Here is a 23,158-nt window from a genome sequence, read left to right on the forward strand (position 1 = left end):
AGAAGGGTGTAATTTGGTTTAGGATTGAACTGTAAGAGCATTAAATCAACAGTTGATGTTTGCATGGTTTCCTCTGTTCTTACTCCTGCATCATTTGGATACTGAAAGCGAGTTGAAAAGAGTCAGGCATTGTTTCTAGAAATTGTTCAGAGATAGGCTTCAGTCTCTAGGGGAAGAATATCTGGTTCAGGACCTCCATAAACCATTGAGATGTGCTAATTGCATATTATCTGTGTTACCAAAGTCAACTTGCCTGTTTATTTCACTTGCCACTGTCAGAGCAGTCAAGGATGTTTACCTTGAGGAATTTGTGGCAAAATGATAATTTGTAGAGTGCAGTGGCCAGCTGAAATAGATGATGCAGATTGAATGCTAAGTAATGTTTCATTTTTATTACTTTTAAGTATTATTGCTTTGAATTCCTGTTGTTGCTGCCCTTTTTTTTTGACCTCTTAAGAGCACTCTGAGGAGTTCAGCTGTCTGAAGATCAATCAAATGCTATCTAACAAAAGCAAGGTTGGAGAGGGAAAAAATAATAGTTCTTCTGCTGTGGAAGTCAATAGAGGAAGGCATTAAGGCTTCCAGACTGCTCTTCCATTGCATTGGATCTATGTTTATATTAAGCAGCATAGTCTCAAAATCATGCCATCCAAATTTAATCAATGTTTAGAGTATACAAATGTGAAGAAAGTGGCTCAGCTTTTCTTCTAAGATGTTAACAGGTCTCATCTTGAGACTTTTGGGGGGAGATTTGTGGGCCTGGTTCACTCACACGGTACTTAACAACAAGTGGAAAGATGAAACCAGATTTCATGCAGATCTGGTAGGTAACACAGGCACTGCAATTGGAAAACTACTGAGCAGGCACAAGACATGTCTTTTCCTTCATATAAGTTTTAAATGCTAGAAAATGTTTGATAAGAGATCCCTGCTCCCATTGCCTTTGTTCCATATGCTCAAGCACTTCCTTTTTTGCCAGCATAGATGGTTGGTTTGATCAGTTAATCACAGTTAACCATCTATTTGTTATATGTATATGCTTATGACTTCGTTAATAAGCAGTAAACGACCACAATCACAGTTAATAATCGCTGTGGTTAATACTGGCAGAGGTAAGAGTGGAAGATCCTAATAAGCTTTGTTTGACCTGTTCTCTTGAAAAACTGGCTTCTTTCAAGTTAGACATGTTCCTTTTTATATAGGGAGTAGTGCTGAAACACACAAATACAGATTGCTTTCTTGATCTTTGAAAACAGCTGTTTATGAATATCTGCCCCTTCCTAATGTTTAGCTGCTTTCTGTAGAACAGCTGTTCCATAACATAAGAGGCAATGCTATACATATACTGTGATTATAACATGATGCTGGAAATATTTGTGTTGTGATGCAGGCAGATAGATTGTTGTGAAACTGCAGATGAATTCTATAGCACCATGGGAAGGTTAACCCAGGAGATGCTGGAAGACAACCTCATTGACAGCAACGAACTCATGCAGGTTAGTAAGCACTGCCTAACAGTGTAATCAAAAACAGATTTACGTCCTTCTAAAACCAATTACTTCAATGGACTTGGAAGATGTGACTCTACTGAGGATTAGACTGTAAAGCTGAAACGGAATAATCTCATTCCAGTCGGTAGTGGTTAAAGTGTTCAACTAGGATCTGGGAGACCAAGTCTTGAAACCTTGGAAGTTCTCTGGGTGAGCTTGAAAACTCACTGGGTGGCCTCAGCCAGTTACTCTCTGTTAGCCTAACCTATGTCACGGGTTGGTTGCTGTTAAGAGTATAAAATAGAGGTGGGGAAAAGGATGTTGTAATATAGGCCACTTTGGGTCCTCACTGGTGTAAAAAGTGGGATCTAAATAATTTTTTAAAATTAAAACAAAAGCTTTCATTCATTCTTAAGCATTTTCCTAAATATTACTGAACCAGAGTGTTATATTATTAACATAATTCAGGTATGTACAGTTAACTTTCCACCCAACTTTGGTAAGAATGCTTAAGAGAAAGAAAGAAGCTTGCGAATGACGCAAGACTGCGGTGCTGTTAAAATGGGGGGACTACCCACATAGATATTGAAATAGTATCTTGCAATTCTTCATTTGTATACTGAGAAGGGTATGATTCAACCTTGCTGCATATTCTGTTTTGTATTTCATGCAACTAGATGGTTTGATGTGGGAAATCAAGATCTGTTTCAGTAAAGTTGAGACCAATTTAAGGTTTATAAAGATGTATTTTCATATGTAACAGAAGGCAAACTTTGGATAATAATTCAAGTTGTGCACCATGTCTATAATAATACAAGCCTGCACATCAAGTAAAACACAGCCCACTGGCCATGTGGGGTAGCCCAGTGGGAGCTTGAAGAATCTTCACAGAGAATTAAATTTTGTGTGGTTTATGTTCTTTGTCGTTTCATCTTGTTAGTTTCTTCATGTGAAAGGTCACTTGATGATGAGCTATTTTAAAATCAAATGCTAATCCTTTCATTATATTATATCGAGTATTTTGAAGGAGTTATGAAAAAGGTGGCTATGCTAGTCTGCTGGAACAACAACAGTTTTTTGTTCATAACCTGAGTCTTTGGAAATTGGCAACATGTGAAAGTAATGGTATTTTGATCTAGAGACTTCATATGGAACAGATTGCTGTTCGTGTAGAGGGTATAAATTATTTCCAGGGCTGTTATTGAGTCCTCGTCCCTGAAGAAAGCATTACAGAACATAGTAGTGAACATAGTAGTGAAAATAATCAAAATTAATTAAGGGGAGTAGGTGTTGGATTGGCTGTGGTATTGTCTTTATTTCTTAACACCCCAGTATCATTATTTATTCTCATAGTTGCAGGTGTTGAGCAGATATGTGAGACACAACATATACATTACAAGGGAGAACCCGCAAGAAGCTGCAGGAGGCATCTCATTTCCACCACTTCCACTATTTTGTCTTTCTTTCCTGAAAGCCCCCATAGCCACTCCCCTTTTCCTGCTTCCTTCTCCCCTTCCAACCCAACAGCCAAACTACATTGATCTGTCGGTTCTTGTAGGCTATCTGGGCTGTGTGACCGTGGTCTTGGTATTTTCTTTTCTGACGTTTCGCCAGCAGCTTTGGCAGTCATCTTCAGAGGAGTAACACTGAAGGAGAGACACTGTCCTTCAGTGTTACTCCTCTGAAGATGCCTACTACAAGAACCGATGAACTCTGACTGTGAAAGCCTTCGACAATACATGATCTCTCCTTCTGTCTTACGTTTTCCCTCTCCCCCAGCAACATCTACCTCGGAAAACTATGGCCCAGTTGTGTGGTACCAGCCACTGGACCAGGCCCACTTGAATGGCAGGAAACCCTCAAGGACTTGTACGGGGGCACCCCACTTTCATTGTCAGTCTTCAGTGCAGCCCCACATATGGGACTGTGCAGGCCAGCCTTTCGGTGGAACATTTTTCTAGCCTCCTAGAAACAGAGGGGGTGCCCCTCCCCTCCTGGGAGAGCGCGGCGGTTCCTTCCCACCCAAACCACCACGTGACCCAATGGGAGGGGCGTCCCTCCTCCCTCAGTTCCTTTTTTGCCGCCATTTGGTGTAGAAGTGTTCGAATTGACCTCCAGTTTGTGAGTCTCAGAGGGTCTCAGGCAGAGGTCTTTCACATCACCTACTTGCCTACTCCTTTTAACTGGAGATGCTGGGGATTGAACCTGGGACCTTCTGCATGCCAAGCAAATACTCTACCACTGAGCCACAGCCCCTCCCCCTCCTGAAGATGGGGAGCGGCTGCCTAAATATGTGTGTGTTAAGCTCTGTCAAGTCGCTTCCAACTCATGGCGACCCTATGAATCAGTGTCCTCCAAAATGTCCTACATATAAATATAATGCCTAAATATAAATAAATAGGTTGTATCCAGCCTAAATATTGTCCCAGTAACCCTTCCAACAACCCTGTAAGGTAGACCAGCATTGTTATAACCATGTTTCAGGGACAGAAAGCCGGCTTGCCTCAGGAAATCTGGTGAGCTGGGGACCCAGGCAGCACATCAGAACTTGGGGTTCCGAGGTCAAGCCTAGGCGTTTCAGGACCAGCTCTAACCATTGGATAAACTGCTTCTTGTCGCACAGAGCAACCTTGCATTTTCGGGGGGGGGGAGAAAACGGGGGGCAGGGGCAGCCACACCCCCTCCTGTTCCTGCCAAATCAGATGCCGTTCATTCTGTCTGCCTGCAGCGGCCGGTGAGAAAAACAAAATATGGGGGGGGGAGAGGGGACCAGGAGGCCAAGCGAGGCTGCAGAAGCGCTGCAGAGGGGAGCCCAGGGAGGAACCCCTGATCTCGAGAACTGCCCCAGCCACCCATCTCCCCCCCCCCCGCGCCCCAGACCGAAAGGTGGGCGGGGGGGGCCAGCTTTCATGCTGGCTTCAGCAAGACCGGGGAGGGCGGCAGGCTCGGGACAACAATAGGCGGAATCCTGCCTCTGCTGAGCCTGGGAAAAGTGGGAGACGCTCCCAGGCAGGGCGCCGCCCACACCGAACCAGGAGGGGGGACAGCCGGATCCAAAGACACCCCCCCCAGGCACGCACTGTTTTGGGCCAGACCGCACCGAGGCACTGTTCCCCAGCCCAGAACTCAAAGCCGGAGCTAGAAGAGTGAGTGGCACGGGGAGTCAGGTCCCCAGCAAGTCCCGGCTAAACGTGCACGGAGCCCAGAGTCGTCCCCGCTCCGGGTCGGCGCGGACAGCAAAGGTCAGGCGGGTTGGGCCAGGCATCCTTTCCCGCCCCCTCACTCACTCTTCTTCTTGAAGAGCGCCAGCAGGAAAGGCAGGTTCTTCCCGAGGAAGATCACCATCCCGCCCCCAGCAAGGTCCCAGCGAGCCCGCCCCACGGCCCGGCCCACCCCCCACCTCAGGACGCCACGCGCCTTCAGCGGCCCCTCGACAGCCAGCCGCGGCACTGCGACGTCCCTTTCTCCATTAGCATCCTGGCCTGCTGGGCGCTGCACGGATCAGTTCAAAGCCCCCGCCGCCCAGCTGGGCGGCGGGCACCTGTATTTTCCTGGACGTGTGTGTCTGAATATATTGTTGTTTCCTTTCTTTCACTGGAAATGAAATGTTCTCTGTGAATAAAAGCCAATCTGTTCTGCCATTCTTTCCCCCCGACCATCACAAGGAGGTGTTGCAGACCCTTGTCTGTTAGAGGTATTAATTGAACAAACAGGAGGCCTGACAATTTGTTTTAGTTTTCACATTTGCAAAATATGTACAGATCTTTCTTTCTCAGTTCTGTATTCACACTGTTCCATCTTTGGAAAAGCGATAACTTTGAATAAATGGACAGTTGCCCAGAAATCTCTGAACAAGTTGATCTAATAGTTCACAGTTGAGATACATATATTTCTATGCAAAATTTCTTCTAAGCTCAGAGAAGTGCTTACCTCATATGATCAGAAGTGACAAATTGGAAGGTTTTGGTATGATCATGTGGGTTTTATGTAATTTGGCCTATGTAAGATAGCCATACCCAAAACAATCTCTTAGATGCTGGCTGCATGATGCTAATATTTCTGAAAGCACTTTGGTGAGAAGCTCAGAAATTGTATTTTATCGTTTAAACTTAAAATAGATAGGGTAAGTACATAATATATTTTGTATCGTTGTGATTCTATCATTTATTTCAATAGTGATTAGATTGGTTTTAAATAAAAATCTTAAAAGATAATCATGAGTGATCTTTGGTTGGGATATAACTTTTTCACTTGACACCTGGAATAAATAAACTTCTGACCTCTTCAGTCAGTGGGCTATTAACCTATAGAGACTGAGTATCAAAGGGAATAACTGTCTCAGAATAGCCCTGTGATTTAGTGGTTAATACGTTGCTTGGAACAGTCAGAGTTCCTCCATTTCCACTTGTCTTTTTAATAAGGAATGCTTTCCTAACGAGAAGCCTGTTACAGGGGCTGCTAATTGGTAACAAAATTACAGGAGAGTCTCACTTCTAATTTGGCCCAAAGTGATGGTGATTCAGAAAAGAGGTTCTTTAACAATCTTTGTGTTAACCAAAGTTTTCTATTGGTATAGGATTATTCTTTAAAAGAAAGATCAGATTGTTCAGGAATTCTTAGACCCCCAAGAGTATTGATAAAGCATACATTCTTAGTATGGTCAAGGTGGTTTGAATACATCCTCTGCTCTGAAAACAAATTCTTTGGAATGCAGCAAATGATGTTCTCGCTCTGAGAGACAAGGCCATCTTCAGCTCGGGTTCTTGTGCTTGCTTATCTGGGAGGCAGGAAACAAAACTGCGGACCTTCCTGTGTCCGGGAGGAAGTTGCCCCTCCCTTCTCCTATTACTCCAGTTTTGTTTCCTGCCTTTGACGGGAGAGCAGAGTTTGTTTGCCGCTCTACTAAAAGATAAGAATTTAGACCTAAAAATTAGACCGATAAGTGTGAATTTGTCTAGTCCCTTGTGTGTCGGTGTCCTTATTGTCCCCATCTGTTTTCTGCCTTGTGCAGAACACTTTTGCCGCAAACTTCGGCTAGGCGTTAAGTTTCCCGCCTAAACAAAATGGCGGAGGCCTGAGGAGACGACTATATCTCGTCCCAACATCTAGTGCCGGGCTTACTCATGGCAGCCTGGACGAACCATCCTGCAGTCACGCTTCAGATTCCCCCTCAGGGACAAAGCGCAAGCCCTCAAGTAATGTAAACAAGGGCTCTAAAAAACATAAGGGCACCGCAAGTGCAGGTTCTACCTCAGCGCTGAAGAGAAAGAAGAAAAATCAAGGTGAGGCTGCTAGCCTGACGCACAAGAAGAGAAGTGGCGCGGCTTCTAGCCTTACTGTTACAGCGCTCCGGGCTACTCCCCGCCCCACTCCACCCAGAGTCTACCCGGAACACCACAACTTCGGCGGATGCAGATCTGCGCCACGGTGCATCTGCGGCGCACGGGACGCCTCAGGCAGCCACAACAGCCCATGGGAGTAAGCTCATGGCGGCCGCTCTCCCAGTGCAGCAAACGCCGGCTGCGTATGTGGCAGTTTGCGTGGGAGAAGCATCGACGGCCGGAGAGGCGGTGGCGGCGCTTGGTAATGTTCACAACTGCGCGATGGGTGGGGGAGAAGGGGGACTTCTAGCTTTTAAAGCAGAGCTCGTTCAGCTGGTACACAGTGTGTTTGTGGAAGGGCTGCAGGCTCTGCAAGTATCCCCGGCGCCGTCCTTACAAGGGGACGGGCTTACTCGAGAGGAAGGCGCCTCTGGCAACCTCCAACCCAACCTTCCAAAAGGGGGGGAGGGAACTCCCTGGCCAACCAAGGCGGCCAGAAAAGCTCCTCCGCCTTCCAAAACTAATGTGTCTATGTCTGCAGAATCTTCTGAAGATGAAATAGAGGAGGGCAAGTTCTCTTCAGGTGAAGAGACTCCCCCAATGGAGGAGAAACAGCTTAGGCTTTTCCCCCAAGATGAATTTCCATCTCTTCTCTCTAAATCCCTAGCAGCCCTTGATCTGGCAGAGGTCTCAGAGCCTCAGGATCCAGACAAACTTAGAGGGGCGAAAGAGTTTTTTCACAGACACAATGTTCCTTCTAAAACCATACCAGTTCTAGATTACTTCTCTACGCTTATTAAAGCTGAGTGGGATAAGCCTCTGGCTTCAAAGCAAGTCGCTGCGGTTTCAAAAAAGTTTTATACTCTATCAAAACCATCTGCGCAGATGTTCCAGATTCCCCTGGTGGAGGCTCCTGTCGTGGCGCTTCACTCATATGACGTGGTAGCCAGAGACAGCATGGGCCCCATAAAAGACTCCTTAGACAGGAAAGCAGAACTTGCAATTAAAAGAGCCAATGAGGCCTCTACACTGGCAGTTAGTGCATCAATTACCTCTGCCCTTATCTCAAGAGCTGCCATAGTCTGGACAAGAAAACTTAACCAGCTGATTCCTGAGGACAACAGGAAGGTGCTGGAAGGGGTGTCCCATGTCCTCAAGGCGGTCACATTCCTTGCTGACTCTACCTTGGACACCCTGTCCTTTTTGGCTAGGGCTATAGTCGCTAGGCAGAGCTCTTTGGCTCCGCCCTTGGCAGGCGGACACCCACTCCAAAGCAGAACTAATGGGTTTTCCCTACCAGGGAGACAAACTATTCGGAGACCAGCTTGATTCCATCCTCGTAGAAATGAGGGACAAAAAGAAGGCCCTGCCCAAGAGTTTCCGCAGGGATAACGGGCTCCTCTGGGTCATTTAGATCATCTCATACACTCCAGTGTTTTCGCAATGACCAGAGAAGGGGCCGGTGGTCGCAGCCCAGGAGCTCCTTTCGGAGGGGGGGCCGTTTCTCACGGCCCAGATTTTCACAGCCCAACTCCGACAGACAAAATTTTAACTCCTACCAGGGAGCCAAACAGTGACGCCAACTCTCTCCCAGTGGGAGGGCATCTCACGCACTTCGCTACCCTTTGGTCAGACGTCCAGTCGGACGCTTGGGTGACACAAGTCATCTTCCAGGGGTATCAAATAGAGTTTGCACGTCCTCCCCCAGACCGCATGATATCCTTTAATCGACCCCTATCCAAAACAAAGCGCCTACGCACTGTGGAGGTGGTAAACCACCTCTTAAACATTCGGGCCATCGAAACCGTAAAGCTGTTAGAATGCTCTTACGGAATTTACTCGATCTTCTTCACAATCCCCAAGAGGAATGGGGACTGGAGGGCCATCCTGGACCTCAAGTTCCTCAACAGGTATGTCATCAAGAGGCGGTTCAGGATGGAGACCTTGAAATCCATCAAAGAGGCTCTACGTCCCCACGCTTACCTTACCTCGATAGACCTCACCGAGGCCTATCTGCACATCCTTGTGCATCCCACGCATCGCAAATTCTTGAGGTTCTCCTTCCAGGACCTTCATTACCAATTTCGGGCCATGCCCTTCAGGCTTTCCTCAGCCCCGAGGATCTTTACCAAGGTCCTGGTGGCCTTGATAGCCCTAGTGCGAGCCCAGTGGGTCCAGGTACATGCTTACCTGGACGACATCCTTATATGTGCTCCATCCAAAGAACTTAGCATAGCACATACTACCCTGGCCCTGAAGACTCTGACAAACCACAGCTTTCTGATCAATCAGAAAAAGAGTCATCTGGAGCCTACTCAGACACTATTACACCTGGGGGTGTTGATAGACACCACTCAGAACGCTCTCTTTCTACCCTTGGACAAGGTGTTCAAGATTGCAGCCTTGACCAAGAAGGTCATCAGGTCGTCCTCGTCCAAACTGATGACCCTTGCCAAGCTGCAGGGGCACATGATCTCCTGCATCCCTGCAGTACCCTGGGCGCGCTTCCACGCCAAGCCGCTTCAGTGGTTCCTCTTGCAGTTCCAACAAGACATCATGAAGAAAAGAGACAGAAGCCTCATTCTTCCCAAGACAACACGCCTGACTCTGTCATGGTGGACGATCACAAACAACCTGTGCAAGGGTCTTCCATACATCCACGAACTTCCCGATTTCCGACTTGGAAGATACACACAGTCCTTACTGCCCTTACTAAGCCTCCGTTCGAGCCCCTCAGGACAGTAGACCTGAAGTGGCTCAGATTAAAAGTTCTCTTCTTAACAGCCATAACCTCGGCCAGACGGGTTTCCGAATTGGGGGCATTGTCTGTAGCTCCACATCTTTGCATATTCCATAAAAATATAGTGCTACGACCAGATCCTTCTTTCATACCGAAGGTGAACACGAGATTTCATAGAGAACAGGACATTGTCCTTCCAACATTTCACCCAGATCCGTCGTCTCCAGGAGAGAAATCTTGGCATTCCCTAGATCTCAGAAGAGCATTAAAAATTTACACAAAGCATACTCAACACATTAGGCTTTCTGACTCACTGTTCGTCACATTGATGGCTCCAAACAAAGGTATGGCGATGTCCAGAGCTGCCATCAGCTACAACATCAAAAGCTGTATCGTTCAGGCATATAAAGCCTCCGGCCTGCCAGTACCCACAAATATCACAGCAAATTCCGTCAGAAGTGCGGCTACCTCGGCTGCCTTCGCCTGACGGGTTTCAGTAGAGGAAATTTGCAGGGCGGCCACGTGGTCGTTGTCTTCTACATTTATTCGACACTACAAGCTAGACCTGCTGTCCTCTGCAGATGCTACCTTTGGGAAAAAGGTACTGCAGTGTGTGAAGGAGGTTTAATCGCCCCCCCCCCCAGATTCATAAGCTCTTGTACGTCCCGAGCTGAAGATGGCCTTGTCTCTCAAAGTGAGAACAAGCCTTGGTTACTTACCAGTGAAGGCTTCTTCTGCTCTGGGAGACGAAGGCCATCTTCCCCTCCCAATCAAGAGCATTAGTACCTCCTACACCTAAATTTGCATTACGCTATTACAGTACCTTCCTCAACAAATAGACACAACACAGAATTAATAGCTTTTGTTGTTTATTATGTTGTCAAGTTGGCATCTTGCCATTGTTTATTCGTGTTTCCTTTATCCGTTATTCCTTGTTTATAGTCCGGTCTTCCTGTACAAAAAAAAAAAAAAGAAATATTGCAGGGTTTAAAGTCAAAGCTCTAGAAATACTGGAGTAATAGGAGAGGGGAGGGGCTACTTCCTCCCGGACACAGGAAGGTCCGCAGTTTTGTTTCCTGCCTCCCAGATAAGCAAGCACAAGAACCCGAGCTGAAGATGGCCTTCGTCTCCCAGAGCAGAAGGAGCCTTCACTGGTAAGTAACCAAGGCTCGATCAAGCCACGTCCATCATACTTGAAATGTTTGCCGGTCTTCATCAGAATGCTCTTGTTACCTCTTCTGTCTGTTTTGGCAGTTGACTAGATATTTCTCATGGCTGGTTCTTTGTCTTTCCTGCAGGAAATACCTGTTGCGTCATTAAAACGATCAAACATGACCTGTCAACACGTGTGAAAATACACTGTCTAATCTTGCAAGCATGTGAAAACCATCTTCAGTTTGGGAAAGCTCTTTTAAAGGCACTGTTCTTAAGAGCCATAATAATCAGTCTTTCCTTTCCCCCCCTAGATTGTTTATTCTATGGCCCAGTTTCCTTTCCCACAACTAGCAGAATTAAGGGAGAAATATACCTACAACATCACTCCTTTCCCAGCTTCAGTTAAATCAACTGCAGGGTAAGTTTCTCTCCCCCTGTCTCCTTCTATGGTACAAACCCGGCATGTATAGGTAAAAGGGATGACAGATTCAACTACTTACCTGGGAATGATGAATAGTTTAGCTAATTATGGTGTGTTCATATATTCAAGGGATCATCATGTCTGTTTTCTCTTCTTTTAGTCGTCTGGGCAAAACTAGAGACAGTGATGAGGAGAATGACCTTGATGATGAAGATTCTATTGCCAATGCCATTGGTTGCCTTGGACCATTCAGTGGCTTTCTGAGTCCAGAACTACAGAAGTATCAAAAGCAGTTCAAAGGTAACTATTGCTCTCTTTGTAAGCACGGTGGTAGTGTTGAGAGAGCCAGTTTTCTTTGGATTCATCTCACAGCCTTGCTGTAGTGGTTAAAATTTTGCAGCCATGGGTGGGGCCAATCAGTCTGGTCCCCAAGGCAAAATTGTTGCCCCCTATCCCAGCAGAGCTAATGCAGTTCAGGCTTACCGTAATTAAATACCAGAAGGAAGAGTTCTAGTGGCCACGAGAGACTCTTGGCACTGATCACAGTAGTACTTTTATTCACAGATCAGGAAAATGCACACAAAACTGAGTATTGTGTGCAGGGAAGGTAGGAAGGTAGACATTAGCAGTTCATTATTTTGGCAGTTGTTTGTCTTTCTTCACACTTCCAAACCCCTTTCGCCCTGGGAATGCCCCTTGAGCTGCAGTGTGGCTGCGCTTTCTTTTTCGGTGGCACAGCCTCACTTTTTGCAATGGGGCATTTCCCCCCATTTTCCATTTTTGTTAAATTCTTTTATTTTCTCCATAGTGGCCAGGAAGCCTCCAAGGAGGCGGCGCGGCTGCACCGCTCCTGGCTGCCACGGATCTACCCCCTCTCCCGGAATGGGCTGTTAGTGTATTATCTCATAATAATTTTTCCTACTATGTATAGAGCACAATGAAGAACAAAGTCTGGGCTCTAGTAACATTGCAGAGTTAAGCCCTGGAGCGATAGATTCTTGTCGAAGCGAGTACCATGCTGCTTTTAACAGCATGATGATGGAACGAATGACCACAGACATTAATGCATTGAAGAAACAATACTCCCGGATAAAGAAGAAGCAGCAGCAACAGGTTCATCAGGTTTACATCAGAGCAGGTAAGGACTTAGGTCTAAGTTGGTGCAAGTTGGCTTCAATTCTGTGAAAGGTGAAGCCAATCATGTTTGTGCAGTCTCATACATGGAAGAAGTGGACGAAGAGAATAAATGAAGCCATATTTGGAAGAATATAATTGACGTAAAACATGATGATAGATTTTTGTTTTTCTTTTATCAGGGTCTGAAGATGACGACCCTGGGCTCATGTTAGATCCCAGGGACCAGCTGAATAATGGTATTTAAAGATATCTATGCTAACTTGGGTATACAGCATTGGTTTCACTTATTTCACTAACAGCTTACGGCATCCTTGGATTTGGAATACAAGCACCTAAATTTCCCAGTTAGATGATTGCTTCATTGTCCGATCTACAAATGCATTTCTGTATTGTGCTAATCCATTGTTTAAAGACCTTTAGTTAAATCCAACAGATACGTGTATGTGAAAGCAGGTGTGGATACAGTCAATGCTAATTTGGTATCCTTTAGGGCAGTATTATCTGTGGGCAGAAAAACAGACTGTCATTCTGCTTTGCTCTTTCCCCTTTGCTGGTGTGTGGCAAGGTCTGAAATCTTGTTCACATCCGTCTGTACTACTCCAAAAGAAAAGTTAGGGCAAGCCTGGACAGTCAGGGCACGGCATTTTTCCAATCAAATGCAATTTTTAATCTGGCAAATATAGAGCAATTGGTTTCCAGAACATTGAAAAAAGCATTCATTTCCCAGGATTGCCAGAACCCCTTTTCACTAATTACAACCTTTTATCCAGTTACATATCTTTTCCAATCTGTTGCTTTTTTCTCAGTCTGTCACTGGAAAATCAGATGGGAAATAGTCTGTCTTGGATACTGTGCTAGTTTGCTGAATGATAGCTTTATAAGATTGCATCCTTGCTTGCTGTCTACTTAGGAAAGGCTTTGTGTTGTTGGCACGAGGTAAAGACTAAACTGCAGAGCCTAGCATGATATGACCATTCAGTGCTTGGTGGTTGTAAACTAAATCTCACTGATAAAGCAGAAATATTAAGTTGCCATTAGAACACTGATTCTTTCTTCTGCAGATGTTCTCTGAAAAGAAACTAACTTAAAACTATGATTTGGTTATCTAATCCACTAATTTATTTATTGGTGTATATGATTTCACACACTTCCCTTTCTACATTGGTCACCCTCACCCTGAAAAGAAGCTGTGGATTTCTTTAGGTTGTTCATTGGTTTTATGTAACAGAGTTCTCGGGATAGGTGGTACAATCAATTTTGTTAAAGGATTACCCAGATATTTGTGCTACAATAAGAGGGAGGTTTTCTTAGTTCTGGCTCAAAACAAAGTATAACGTGTTTGCACTGATTTCCTACAACTTTCTGAACTCTCCATTTTTTGTACACTTTATATTTTCAATTAACGGAAATTTTGCAGCTGGTCTTTAAATGTCTTTGTTGTAGCTATTAAGAGTGAAGATTTTATGGGAAGAAATCTGTATCCTAATATTTGGCTTCTGAACTTTATGTATGTTGTATAGCATAAGTGGACTTTCCTCTATAAGAAGTCCTACAGTTAAAAAAGAACCTGATCAGAAATGGCATCAAACTGGGTTTTAAAGATTTGTAATCATTACCCTCTTTTGGCATCTTAACAAAATACTTTTATTTTTTTCCCTTTAGATAAGGGTCCAATTACCAGTCTTCTGCCCTCTCAGGTAAACCATTCTCCAGTGATCAATCATCTTCTGCTGGGTAAGAAGATGAAGCCAACTAACCTGTCTGCCAAGAATGCTATTATTCACATCCCAAATCATGCAGGAGGCAAGATTTTGCCTGGATCTCACGAAGATATTAAAGCAAAGCTTAACTCCCCATGGCGCACTCACATGAGGGTACACCGAAAGAACATAGCCAGAGCCAAAGGCCAGCTGGGTTATGGGGATACTATTGGGCTAATAGAGGAACAGAGTGATGGTGGCAAAACCATTAGTCCCAATGCAAATGAAGAAACTCCAAGCACACCTGACTCTATGGCAAGGGATAAGAGCAACTTAGACGCTAGGGCAACCAGAAAAGCTGATGGACAGTCTCCTGAACCAAGTTACAGAGATGCTAATGGCAACATCTCAGCGGTTCAGCTGAAGCTGGAAGCACTGGAACTTACCCAAAGTAATAATGATGACACCGAATCTGTATTGAGTCTATCATGTCCAACACAAATATCCGAGTTTCTGCATTTGCCTACTGAGAATGGAACACCGGCAAACTCTCCCCAAGCTAGCAATTCTAAGCCGCAAGTCTTTAGCCCTTTCCCTAGCGTCAAGCCTCTCAGAAAATCAGCTGCAGCCAGAAATCTAGGACTCTATGGTCCAACTGAACGAACCCCAACTGTACATTTCCCACAGATGAGTCGAAGCTTTAACAAGCCCACAAGTGGTAACAGTGGGTCCAAGAATCGATGATGTATTTACTGTTGATGTTTGATTATTGCTGTTATTATAGGTTGTATTATGTATGCATATGGATACAAAGCAATTTCTGAGTTAGTTTAATTCTTCACCTGAAGTTGAATTGTTAACAACCCTCTGTGTTTCTAGAATGTAGGACAGTGGAGGCATGTGGTAACACACATGGTTTTCATGTTAGAAGAATAAACATTGACTTGCAGCATGGGAAACGTTTCCACTCCTTACATATTACCTGTGGCAAGCTTCTTTTCTCTCTCTCCTGGTTTTTGCCAGGGGCTGGCTAAGTACTGGCAGGAACATTTTCTTGTTTTCTTTCAACATCCAATCATTTTATGACTGTCACCTTTTATGACCTTTTGGCTTATTTGGCAGATCCTTTTGAATGCCTAGAGGAACTGCTCTGAAACTCAGGCAGATTATAATATTAAAAAGAAATTGCTTGCCGTCTGAAATTGCTTGCCTAATATATTTGAGCAGCTAACACACTAGGAGTGTTTAATGTTTCCAGTCTAGCATTGCAGCTGTTTCTTTTAACTACTTTTTTGATATAATGATCAGTTTAGATCAGGCGTCCCTAACCTTTTTGAGCTTGAGGGCACCTTTAGAGTTCTGACACAGTGTGGTAAGCACAGTCACAAAGTAGCTGCCAAAAATGGCTGCCACAGGAGGTGAAACTAGCCATAAAGCGGCTGGTGCACCTTAAGCACGAGGTGGAACTAGCCACAAAATGGCCGGCGCACCTTACCTTAAGTCACAAAGTGAAGATTATTGTGCTGTGGTGGCAGCTGCTTCCATAGCAAAGTTTTTAGAAATCTGAACAGCCAATCAGAAGTCTTGCTGGGCAAAAGCCCCACCTACTTTCTAAAGACACTTGGCGGGCACTAGAAAAGGTCTCAGCAGGTGCCATGGAGTCCACGGGCACCATGTTGGGCACCCCTGGCTTTGATCACGGCATGAAAAGGTGTTAATGTTGGTTGACTAAACAGTGACCTTTAGTGAGCCATGGAACTATAGAAGTAGATATTTTAAACCTGGTAGTGAATTTTCTGTTAAAGTTCTTGGCAACATTTTTTTTAGTCGACATCATGTAAGCCTTTTTATAAGATGTCACTTTTTAATGTCATGTTCATGGCTCTGATGCTTCCCTGACTTTTGGTGTTCCTATTTTGTGAGATTCCCAGTTAAGGAAAAACTCATGTCTGTATCCTAAAGATTTACTTTTAGCCTATTTCAGTAATGAGGAATTTTAAACAACTTCTTCCAAGCCAGGTTGCCTGCCTCCGTGAATTAAGTTGAGATTTTCTTAGAAAGAGAGAATGCTGATTTTTTTTCTTTGATGTATTATTGTGTAAAATGCCCAAATTCAACAAGCACCATGGCATGTGAGATTTTTTATTTCCATGTTAGCCAAACAAGTACATATGAAAGTAGAATTAAGAATAAGATCTCTTTACCCACCTAGCAGTACATTCTACAAAAGGATTTATGGTCCTTCTAAAGAACTACAGGACTATCAATACAGCCTTGTTAAACATTAATAGACAGTGGGATCCAGTGAACAGAATGACAAGGCAGGCTTGGGGGAAGCTATATTTGCATGTTTATTTTGCATCTGAAACGAACATAATAGGAGCCTACCTCACAGGGTGGCTGTGAACACAAATGTGAAGACTCGCAAAGTACTACATACATTATGTGCAATAAGAGAAGTATGGCCCTGAAAAGAGGACTGTTTTGTGATAATGGATGGCAGTGAAACAGAATCTCCTTATCCTGCTTAGAACAGTTGTGTGCCTAAAACCAGACACATAATAGGAGCAGGGAAATTGAGAGAGTATTTCATCCAGCAAGCCTCAGCTGGTTCAGGTTGTGTTGCAGCCTTATAGAAAATAAGATAACTCTCTATGCCGCTGCTGTAAGTAGTTTACTATGTAGTAGTTACAAATATGTATGCCTTTTTGTCTTTACATTTTAGGATATCAACTGAGTACATACAAACTAGTCAAATATGAGCAGATAAACTGGCCAGGGTCCAAAGAACTGTGTAGATAGTACCCCTGTCCAAGGTAGCTTTTGCTTCGTGATTTGAATAATGGCCTACATGTGGCATGGCAGGCCATTTCTGAAAGTGAGGAAGCCACAAAAGCAGTCGGTGGCATGCCAGGGATGGATGTGTGTGTGTGTGCTTTTCAAAGGACAAAGTAAAAAAAAAATCCAGTTGTGGAAATCCTAAATAGCTCTTTGCAACCCAGCCCCATTGCAATAATGAGCTGAGTATATTTGAAAAGTTACATTCCATGTAATGTAAACATTATAAGGTTTGTACCTGAAGTGCTAACCCAAACTCAGTTTTGTATTCCTTTTTTTAATCTTAAATTAGTGTTCTCCTTGCCCATAATCCCACACAGGGTATTTAAATTTTCCATCTTTCTGATTTGTTTTCAAAGCTTATAGTTTTGTCAATTTTCTATAGGGATTATGTTCTCCCTATAATGAATGAAGCTAATTATAAGGGGAGGGAATTAAAATCCAAGACTGATGATGAACCATGCTTGCAAGAGTTCTGAATTTCTTTTACCCTTGTCATTGCGATGGGAAATTTTGTAAGGTGATCCCATTCACTTTAGTGCATGGGTGCAGAGATCCACCTTGAACATGAAAATCAATATCCACATAAAATTTCTGCATGGCAATTTTGAGCTGCTGCCCTCCACCTTCCCAGTCTGCACGGGCACTGAAGCTGCTGCAGTGAGAAGAATCTTCTCATTTTACCCTACTATGTTAGGTGACTCTGTGTCCATCACTGTTACCATTGGCTGGTATGTGACTAAAATAACTTTACCATTCTCCCTCCCCCCACCTTCTTTCTTCCTTCCCTCATGTGCTGTGTTTACCATACTTTGATGTTAAACTTTATCTCTCTCATTAGTTTGGTCATTGTATTCTCCTTAATGTATACAGTGTACAATAGATATTATTGTATATTACAAATATATTCAGGATGTACGAAGTGATGTCTTGTGGTAGCTTGTTTGTCTGTTTTTGTGAATCTCATTGGTATCCTTATTACTGCATCCAATTTGTGCAGGTTCAGTAGGACATTATCCATAATAGTATTTTTAGGAATTCGTTATTGAGTGTCTTCTGGTCCCTTGCAATTAGATAAGATCCCCTATATGCAAACACTTCTGAAAGAGCAGCCACTGTAATAAAATGCATAGCCCATAATTATCCCTCCATTATGGTGAAGGATATAAGCACATGAGTTCCACTGAAGTTTTCCAAATGTGTACATGAAAACTTGTGATGGCGTGCTTCCTTAGTATAGGGGATATGTCAGATATTGTGCTTATTACATAAGAAATCTCATTATTATGCCTACAATAAAATAGTAACTAGTTCCCACATACTCTACCACTTTTGACACCAGGTGATGACTTTGGAAACCATTCTTAGTGGTGTATAGCATGAGTAAACTGGAATACTTAATAATCTGTATAACTTTCTCAAAGAGAGTATTCTGCGACTTGAAGCTAGATAGCAAAATGAAGCTTGTATATCCTTGAGGATAACATAATAAGGAAGGTAGCACCAAAAATTGCTTAGAGGAAAGGTGATTTGGTTGTTGTTGTTTTTTAATTCAGTTAAACTACTTAATGAATTTCAACAAGTATTGTCATCAGGGGCAGCAAGTTCTCCTGCATTACAAGGTGCTTTGACAGACATGGGAGTTTTACCTGAGGTTCGTTGCTGGTGGACCCACACTTTCCAGTTGGGAATCTCTGCACCAAGCTCTCTCCAAGCTCAAATCAAGTCCCACCCCTTTAAATGCTGCTTTGTAATTGGCTTACTTTTAGTGCTTACTGTGAGAGAAAATTCCCCCCAAAAAACCCAACATCCACATAAAAAAACATTTTAAGAACAAAAACCAAAAAATGGAGCAATCTGAAAGAAAGGGGAGGGGAGAAATCCAAGCCTCGGTTTTAAAAAGCTTTTCTTTTGCTCAGAAAGAGCTCGCAGGAAGCATTTGAATCCCCGCCAGTTTACACACTGCTTTGTGATTGGCTGTGAGAGAAAGCAGACTCCCTCTGGCCTGTGCTTTGCCTTCTGCATAGAGATTTAACCCGGGCTGAGCTCAGGGGAGAGGGAAGAGTCAGGTTAACAGAGGAATGGGAAGACCTAGACATTGCGAAGGCTGGCAGCGAGGTCATTTCTAATGGACGGAAAACTCGTGCAGAACTCCAAGGAACAATAGAGTCCCCCCCCCACAAACGTGAGTCCAAGTACCCATGCATAAATGACCGTTGCCACAAACATGTGACTAACAGGCTATGCAATTTCTATCATCAAGATTGAAATGTACCTGCAATTCTGTCCTCCAAGGAACAGAACAGAAAATTCAGTTAAATAGTTCAAAGGTTATAATGGGCTTCAAATTGATGTGAACTGCTATAATTATGATGCTTCATGTACTCCCTCTAAGAAGGGTCATGACATAGCCATTAAAATATCTTTCTTATTAGGTATTTACACCCTGCTTTTATCCCTTTTGGGAACCCAAAACAGCTTACAACATCCTTTATTTTATCCTTCCCACAACAGCCTCGTGAAGTAGGGTCACGCTGAGACAATGACATGCTGAGTTTAATTAAAATGCCTGTAAGCCACCTACTGCTTCTTGTTGACTGGTTCAAGCATATACAGCACAGTCAATAACCAGAAAGCCTTCTAAGTCAATAGACTTTAGAAGGGTATAACTGCTTGGGATTGCACTGATAGCTCTGGCAGTACAGGCTGTACCACAGGATTTTTTTAAAAAAATATTTTGTTTCCATTTCATTGTTTGCTTATATTGGGATAGATCTGACATCCTGCAAGTAGCCTTCTTTCAGCCTAAGTGTGCTTCTTCAACTTAACTTGAAGGAAGGCTTTAAACTAGAGCTAAAAGGAAAGGCTCAATATATATTTTAATAGACTTTGCTCAGTGAAGTGGTAGGTAGGGTTGCCAGGTCCCTCATTGCCACTGGCGGGAGGTTTTTGGGGCAGAGCCTGGGGTGGGGAGGGACTTCTTTGCCATAGAGTCCAATGGCCAAAGCTGCCATTTTCTCCAAGTGATCTGATCTCTATCGGCTGGAGATCAGTTGTAGTAGCAGGAGATCTCCAGCTATTACCTGGAGGTTAGCAACCCTGATGGTAGGGTAGGGGTAGGCTCCACACCAATGTGTATGGTGTTTAGCTTACTTCTGATAGGCCATTCTTCTTGACCTATTTTTAAAAAACATTTCTCACTCTTGTAGGTTATCCGGGCTGTGTAACCGGTTACACAGCCCGGATAACCTACAAGAACCAATGAACTCTGACCGTGAAAGCCTTCGACAATATTTCTCACTCTGCTTGTATTACTACTATGCACTTGTGTGATGCAGGAAAGTATAATTGCATTCACACAAAAATGCTGCTGAAGGAAGGGGGTGATTCCACTCATAGGCGAATTCATAATTGTTCAAATCCAACATGGGTGTTTTTCTGAGAAATTGATCTAGATTCAAATTTGTAGATGTACAGTTTTGCCCATAGGTGTCATGGTGACCATTCATGTATACCAGCTCCTGAGTGTCTTCAGTGAGTGCAGACAGATAATCTGCTGCGCATGAACAGAGCGGAGTCAAGGCAGCGCTGATGTGCAGTGAACAGCTCTGGTTAGATATTAATGGCTACTGTAAAACAAAGGCCTCCTCTTGCAAACTAGTGCAAATGCCTGGCATGATGAGTAGTCCTAGGTGAAGAATGGACATGTATATTGCTAGGACTCTTGAATTGTACGATGAAGCAATCTTTACCTCATGGTTTAGGAACCTCTGCTGAATAATGAGCCCCTGTAGAGTCACATTTTTTCAGTTATTATTGGAACTTCTTATTTTTAGTATGCACACACAGACAACAGAGATGCCACACTCCCTGCCACTCTTTGCTGAGAAGCACAGCAAGGTGAGATCACTAAGAAGTGGGAAAGATTCCTCTTTGCAAAAGCTCTCCCTTGTAAAGTCTGGCTTCACCTACAAGTGCTCATGTGCTTGTAGAATGGAGTTGCCTTTCCCACTGGAAGCTTCCTTTTGCCAGTCAGGCATCCAGTGCATTGTGCACAATGTGGAGCTGCCTCTCCTTTAGAAAGATGACCATTCTCTGGTAGAAGGGAGGGTCCACAGCATAAGCATTGGATGGTGGGGAGAGAAGTTACGGGAGAGTTTTTGTAAATCCCACCCAATCGCTCAGGCGGACCACTAAGCTTTGATTGCTAAAGCAGCAAAGCCCATCATGCTTGTTCAACAATAAGCTTATTTCAGTTCCATGGAGCTTCTGAGTAAGAATGTGCAAGGCTGAATGCAAGCTGTGTGACTACTTGGTCACATTTCTTCCTTGCTGTGTTTCCTTTTGCTTTCTCCGTCATGCATTTTCTATGATACATTCAAGAATTGAAAACCATAACCTCTTTGGAGCATTGCCACATTCCATTTGGCTTGTGTTCATGTACGAAAAAGTGATTGTTATATGAATTTAATCATTAATGGATTGTTATATGAATTTAATCATTAATGGATTGGGCCAGCCATTGGTCAGCAGAAGGATCATGGATATTTTCAGCATTCCAGTCTTCATAGCAGCCCATTCCAATCCCTGGAAAGTTTTCCTGGGGTTGTTGGACCTGCATGCACCAAGAGCTCCATGAATTTGCAGGGGCTCCAATAAGAATGGAGTTAAAAAGCTGCATTCCTCCCTCTTCTGTCAGTGGAGCTTTGCTTGTGGAAGAGTGAGGAGGGGCGATTTCACCCTTTCCCCTCTCCTGATGATGTTCCCCTGACATTGGTTGTTTGTCCATGTGAACGCCTCAACCCTAGAGGGTGGGAAAAGACTGCTTGTTGGGTGGAAAGAAACAATAACCAATAAAAATCCTCCTTCTGCTTGTATATTGCTGATACCGTATGATTTCAGTCTCATGTTTTCAGTGCAGTGGTTCCCTTGTTGCCTGGGCGGGTTGTTAAAGGTGGGACCTGGATCTGGGAATGTTGAAGTCCTTCGATGTAGGGTATATGTTGTGTTCTATACAGAGATGCTTTATGCTCCTTGCAGAAGCCCTTGCGCTGGGCCAAAGGCTGCTACAGATGGGAGTGTCGAGGGTCTTTTATACATCGCTATTCCCCTCGCTGTCACCCCTTCAACAATTTTGGGTCTTTGTTTTGATTATGCATGCTGTTTTATCTCGAATTTGAAAACACAGACAAATCGCAAGAAAATGCAGGGGGGAGTGAGGTGATCTCTGATGGTCGGAAACATCATGCATAATCAAAACAAAGATCCAAAGTCATCGGAGGGGTGACTGCAAGGGTAACAGCCATGCATAAAATGCCGAGGTTTTATATTTTCTCCTCATGTGATATGTATTTCTTCTTTCTCTATGGGGAATGAGTGGAGTGGTAATATGTATGTCAGCTGAAAGGATACTCTTGTAACCTAAAATAGTGCTGTGTGAAGTTTTGGAAATAGTATGCTAGTACACAATGGCCCATCTCAATGGTTTACTTATTATTATATGCTACTCTCAGCCATGCTTTCTAAATTCATCTTCCAATGCTAGGGTAGTCAGCAATAATTCAGAACTTGGTTGCCTTCTCTCCAATATGAGAAGTATACTATTCTACTGCCCTATTCCTGAAGCAAACAATCCTTCACACCTTGGTTTGCTCAGACACTTTCACATATAGATCTTTTCATTTCAAAGATAATAGGGGCAAAGAAAGTGTATCTGTGGAGGGTGACAGGTGGGGAGAAATAAGGCAGCTTATAGCTGGGGGGGAAATGACAGTTTTTCTTTTTGATCACTAGATGCCACTATTGATCCACATACAAGCCACTATGCAGCCAACAAAATAGTGATGTTTCTGAAGGTATATACTGATGTAATGAAAGTTTTCCCAAACCTTTTCTATGCTAAAGACACAGGGAAGTGGCCATAGTAACATACCTTCCTGGCTGATATTTCTGAAAGCCTATGATTATGCTGCTGTGAAAGAGTGCTGGATTTCATGGAAATAACTGCGAAGTTTAAATTGTAAAGTCCTCTTTAAAAGCAAAGTAGTATTAAGATTAAAGCATAATCTTCACTAAACTCTTGCCACAAATACCAAAAGGTAAATGAACTCTCAAGTACAGAGCCTAGAAGTAGCCGTTTTGCCCACTGAAAACATTGTGGTGATACAGACAGCTGTTGTATTACATCCTAAACATATAAGGAGTGTGTGTCTGTGTGTCAACACAACAGATTTAAACCACTTTCGAATCTGTTTAGCTACCATGGATTCTAGTCAAAGACCACTGGGAACTATGGGAACTATGGGAATTATGAAGTTAATCAGGCTCCAAAGGTAGACGCCCTTCCCAAATGTAGT

At 43.7% G+C, this 23,158-nt stretch overlaps 1 protein-coding gene across 1 annotated transcript in view; it reads left to right on the top strand.

Moving 5' to 3' along the window:
* Positions 1-14,821, top strand: part of TBC1D30 (TBC1 domain family member 30) — a 43,641-nt gene extending 28,820 nt beyond the window's left edge. Inside the window, exons 9-14 of the mRNA XM_056847210.1 lie at positions 1,391-1,496; positions 11,018-11,124; positions 11,288-11,427; positions 12,071-12,265; positions 12,444-12,500; positions 13,927-14,821. Of these exons, the coding sequence (XP_056703188.1) occupies positions 1,391-1,496; positions 11,018-11,124; positions 11,288-11,427; positions 12,071-12,265; positions 12,444-12,500; positions 13,927-14,708 (1,387 nt within the window). The 3' untranslated portion in view covers positions 14,709-14,821. The remainder of the gene's footprint in view (positions 1-1,390; positions 1,497-11,017; positions 11,125-11,287; positions 11,428-12,070; positions 12,266-12,443; positions 12,501-13,926) is intronic.
* Positions 14,822-23,158: the final 8,337 nt, after the last annotated feature.

This window comes from Euleptes europaea, chromosome 3 (assembly GCF_029931775.1).
Source record: "Euleptes europaea isolate rEulEur1 chromosome 3, rEulEur1.hap1, whole genome shotgun sequence".
Classification (NCBI taxonomy): Eukaryota; Metazoa; Chordata; class Lepidosauria; order Squamata; family Sphaerodactylidae; genus Euleptes; species Euleptes europaea.